We start from the raw sequence: 5,271 nt of genomic DNA on the forward strand, positions 1-5,271 counted from the left end.
CCTGTCTCTTGTCCCACCAACTTCTGTTCCTGCTCCTGTTCCCAGTGCTGTTTCTGCCCTTATTCCCGGTTCTGATACTCATGCTCCATTTTCAGCTCTGGTTCTGGTTCTGCTCATCCTGTTTCCTGTCCTAGTTCATTTTCTCCTGTTTCTATTCCAGTCCATAACACTAGACTAGTCTAGTCTAGGCTAGTCTTGTTCGGGCTAGACTTATTCGGTCCTGTCTGTATTCAGTAGTTTCTGGTTTGGTTTTAGGTTTCTGATAGTTTGGTCCTGGTTTTGTATGGTTTTTGGGTTTTGTTTTGCGCACCTCAATCTCTGAGATTCTGACACAGTTCCAATCTTTAAATCTAGAATTAAGACTCACCTGTTTAATCAAACCTTCAGTTAATATTCTACGTGTGAAGGTGTGGAGCTCAGGGGCCCCCAGTCATCGGGTCTTCTGGTAATCTGAGATGTTAATGCTGTTGTGACATTGATTTGGGTGTAAAGCAACATCTCAGTGAGCCCTCATGACTGTGGTCACTTCCAGGCCCCTCCCTTTAGTTATGCTGCTATAGATAAACCTGCTGGAGCCACACGCTGATCACTGGCACGTGTGCTATATATGTGGATGTTTCATTTGATGTTTACATATTTAATCTGTATTTTGTATGTTGGTTACATTCCATAGAAAATAGTCTGACTTGCCAGTGGATGTGCTAATGTGTGTGGATGTGTGTGCCACGCCTTTTTTTTGGGGGGGGGGGGGGGGCAACATCTCCTTTGTTTTGCTTTTCCTTGTGTTTTCTGTTTCCACAGCTTGCCATATGTTACTCTGCCTCTCATGATTGTGATCACCTGATTGTAATCATATCTCTTCCATATTTATACTTTGTCTCTTGCTTTGTTCTTAGCTGGTCATTGTATGTAGGCCCATGTCACTGAGTCTCAGTGTTTCCAGATCCTCTGTCTTCCTGGTTTGTAATGTTTGCATATCGGTTTGTTTGAGTCCTGTCTGTGTTGCTTCTGTTTGTTTCCAGGTTCTCTTGTGTATCTTGTGTTTGCACTAGTCATGTCACTCTGTATTGGATACATGTCTCTTTCAGCCTGCTCACCTAATATGACCTTGGACTGTTCTAACAACCATACCTGTTCATTCTGAGCTGGTGTAGTATGTGTACCATACATGAAATGTCAACCAAGTGAGGGGGGTGGGGGTGGGGAGTGTGGGTGGGGTGGGGTGGGGGGGGTCAACCTTCTGTTGTACCTAAGCTCAGAAATGCCACATTTCATGATATCAGAAGTCAGTGAAAGCAACTTGACTTGAAGACTGTAATTACCATGCTCTCCAAGGTGACTGACCTCAGGCAGATCCGACCTGCATTACTGAGAAGAACTGTGATATTTGGTACATGAATGGACTAAGATTGTTATTGGCCTGGTCATGGCCTGGTGGTTAGGGAACTGGTCTTGTGACCAGAGGGTCGTGGGTTCGATTCCTGACCTGAGGCCATGACTGAGGTGCCCCTGAGCAAGGCCCTTAACCCTCAATTGCTCACTTGTATAAAAATGAGATAAAAATGTAAGTCACTCTGGATAAGGGCGTCTGCCAAATGCCATAAATGTAAATATAGCCCACTTTGAGTATACAGTAGTGTTGCCACAAACTGGGGGTATGAGAGTATGGAGCTACATTGCAATCCCAGGATGCCATGTGTCCCCTGACAAACTGAAATTAGTTTAACTTTTACAATAATGTTTGTTTCAATTGCTTTGTGTATGTGAATGATTTTAATTAGCTGATCAGTATGTTGGTGTCTTTGTAAATGTGTGTTTGATGCCTTTCCATAATTCCCTCCATTAAGTGGTATTTCCAGTGATTGCTGGTGCCTTTTTTTAATTAATAAAGTATGTCCAACTGAAGATATTCTGGGTATACTGCAATACGTTCATTCTATACATAAGTATTCTTATGTTCTTATATTCTATTCTATAAGTATAGAATACATACATATACATGCTGAAAGTGCTGCCCCCGTGTGGTGACAAGTATACTACAAGGATTCGTGACTGAGCGTTTGAATATGCTACACGAATAACATATTCGAAAAATAAAAAAAAATATGAAATCTACAGCAGTTAAATTATGTTTACGACTTTTTCTGTGAAGATCATGGATTGTCTCACTCTTGTAAGTTGGTCAAAATTTTGCAATTCAGTTAATTAAGTTGAATAGCTTTAAAAGTTTAATAAAATAAACTATTAAATTGTCGGTCATTTTTGGTGCAACGATTGAATAACAAATGCACACAGGTTAGCTAAGGTTGAAAAGTGGTTGCATGGTTGACACTCGCTCGCCGACCGCGTGCACACTGAGGCGCACGCGCGTGCCAAATGATAGCGTCTTTAATCTGACGCGCTCCTACATAAACCTCATTCATGGTACAGAAAGGAAGGAAGCTTTCTTGCTACTTAGCACTTTCTCGCCCACTGTTACGGTTACACTACAGAATACTGGATAAATACCGAGACAACGGGGGATCATTTTGGTAAGCGTTTCTGAAACACCCATTTATATGGACAACCAAACAGAGCAATGTATCAAATATAGTATTTACTCTTAATATGGCAAGTTTCCCTTTTAACCTTTGCTGAATTATATTGCGGTAGACACAGTGGGACTGAAGTCTGCAAAACGTTGTATAGTCAAGTTTTACTTGTAACGCTAAATTCCTCGGAAATTGCGAGGCAGTCCGACTTGTAAACAATTCCTTTCTGGTGAAGAGTTAGTAGGATATATCCTTGCGAAGGATTTATTACCGTGCATGGCATGCACACTGTTTAGAAAATGGAAATGAACCTTATCAGCCTAATAAGCACGACAAGACCAGAATAAAAGCTCATCACGTCTTCTACCTTTCTTCATCAGTCATTCTGTGCAGTTTCCGGAGAAGTTCTGATGGTAGCCTATTGTATGAATTGATATTAATAATCCCTTTTACCTAACGTAAGAGCAGTAAGACATTTACGGCATTTAAGACATTTTGTGTGAGCTGGTAGTCATCTTTAAATTGCTCATTTGCTAGGCAGTCATCGGTTTATCATTTGTGGTGGATGCTGTGTGAAGATATAGAACATGATAAGTGTAAAGAAGAACCAAGATTAACGTGCAGATATAAGACTACTCTTTTTTTTCTGACGTGGCCATGTTGTATTTAGTTTCTGCTCGTGTGAATGTTCTCTTTTTTTCTTAAAGAAACCAAGACATGGACCAGCCGAACAAAACCATGCATAACTGTTCCTCCATTGATGACTTCCGCAACCAAATTTATTCCACCGCCTACTCCATCATCACGGTTTTTGGTCTGGTGGGCAACGGTTTCGCCCTGTTGGTGCTGATCCGAACATACCGCCAGTCCTCGGCCTTCCACATTTACATGATCAACCTGGCAGTAGCGGACTTGCTGTGTGTCAGCACGTTGCCCCTGCGTGTGATCTACTACGTCAGAAAGGGCCAGTGGGACCTGGGTGACTTCCTGTGCCGGATCAGCTCCTACGCGCTCTACGTCAACCTCTACTGCAGCATCTTCTTCATGATGGCCATGAGCTTCACGCGCTTCCTGGCCATCGTGTTCCCCGTCCAGAACCTGCGCATGGCCACGGAGAGGCGAGCCTGCATCATCTGTGTCTTCATCTGGGTGTTCATCTGTGCCAGCAGCTCACCGTTCCTGCGCTCAGGGCAGCACATGGACAAGAACACGCAGAAGATGAAGTGCTTCGAGCCGCCGGAGGAGACGGGCAGCATCCAGAAGCTGCTGTTGCTCAACTACGTCTCGCTGGTGGTGGGCTTCGGCCTGCCCTTCCTGGTCATCCTGGTGTGTTACGCTGGCATCGTGTGGACACTGCTGCGCAACAGGAACGTCCTGAAGAGGCAACGTAACACCCGCACCCGCGCCATCCGCATGATCGTGGTGGTCATGCTGGCCTTCCTGGTCAGCTTCATGCCCTACCACGTGCAACGAACCATACACCTGCACTTGAAGCAGAGGGGTGCCTCGTGCGAGGACATGAACTCCATGCAGAAGTCAGTGGTGGTCACCTTGTGTCTGGCTGCCGCCAACTCCTGCTTCGACCCCATACTCTACTTCTTCTCCGGCGAGAACTTCCGCAACCGGCTTTCAACCTTCCGGAAGACGTCGGTGAGCCTGGACAACGCTCAGATGTCCTCACGCCCACGCAGACTGATGCCAGACTTCAAGGAGAAAGAGGAATGTGAGCTACAGAACTGTAGTGAAGGAGCGAAAGAGCAGATAAAGATCAAAAGGTCACATTAGGGCATTAGGGTAAATGGTAGTGGGTCGCAACAGACACTCAGAACAAATTTGGAAAGGAAAGGGAAATGCATCTGCAGTGCTAGAGAAGAAGCTTATGTAGATGAATAGATTAATAGGCGTGAAAGCGTGATATGAACATTCAGAAACGGAAATGTTACATAAGGGTTAGCAGATCACCAAATTACTTTTGCTAAGCACAGCACTATATATATATATATATATATATATATATATATATATATATATATATATATATATATATATATATATATAGTAATACAAGAGGTCTTTCGTAATACAAGAGGTCTTTGCTTTTTTATGCCAGTTGTCTGTTTTCAGGAGCGTATTTGAAGCTTTTTTTTTTTTTTTTTTTACCACTGACATGTATTATAATTATATAAAAATGTTTTATATAAGTTTCATATAAGTGCTAATGTACATAGTGTATATTTTGGATATTGTTTCTTTGAAGTATCGTGTAAACAATTAGAAAGAGAAGATGTATTAATTAATTCATTAATAATTTTATTATGTGAAAATAAAAAGTTAGGTTAATTCTACAGGGTTGTTTTTAGTCCAGGCCTTTATCTGCCCCTCAATTCTGGTGGTACTGTTGCGCCATCTAGCGACCAGTCATTGTAACTACAGAAAACAAACGGGTTCTGGTAATGATTATTCTGCTCTTTGCTGTAGTTTCTAACGTAACTATTACTGACCCAGTCCTAAAGCTGGAATCAAGTAATGTTTATAGGGCACTTATACAAATCATTAAATACATTTATTTCGTATGACTAAGAATAACTTTAAACAGTAGCTGAATTCCTAAAATTAAAAATTAACCACATATTCTTTGGTATGTTATAATAAATGTCTTGTAGTGCATCAAACTGTTAATCGGTGAACAGCATGAGAAATAAATGGACCACACGTCCTATCGAACTTCCTTGGCCGTGAT

At 42.2% G+C, this 5,271-nt stretch overlaps 1 protein-coding gene across 1 annotated transcript; it reads left to right on the forward strand.

Moving 5' to 3' along the window:
* The first annotated feature begins 2,379 nt into the window (after nt 1-2,379).
* cysltr1 (cysteinyl leukotriene receptor 1) lies at nt 2,380-4,513 on the forward strand. Its single transcript, XM_077022979.1, has 2 exons — nt 2,380-2,531; nt 3,239-4,513. The coding sequence occupies exon 2, from the start codon at nt 3,249-3,251 to the stop codon at nt 4,314-4,316; it is 1,068 nt and encodes a 355-aa protein (XP_076879094.1). The 5' UTR covers nt 2,380-2,531; nt 3,239-3,248; the 3' UTR covers nt 4,317-4,513.
* The last annotated feature ends 758 nt before the right edge of the window (nt 4,514-5,271 follow it).

The sequence above is a fragment of the Brachyhypopomus gauderio genome, chromosome 11, assembly GCF_052324685.1.
Source record: "Brachyhypopomus gauderio isolate BG-103 chromosome 11, BGAUD_0.2, whole genome shotgun sequence".
NCBI classification, from domain to species: Eukaryota; Metazoa; Chordata; class Actinopteri; order Gymnotiformes; family Hypopomidae; genus Brachyhypopomus; species Brachyhypopomus gauderio.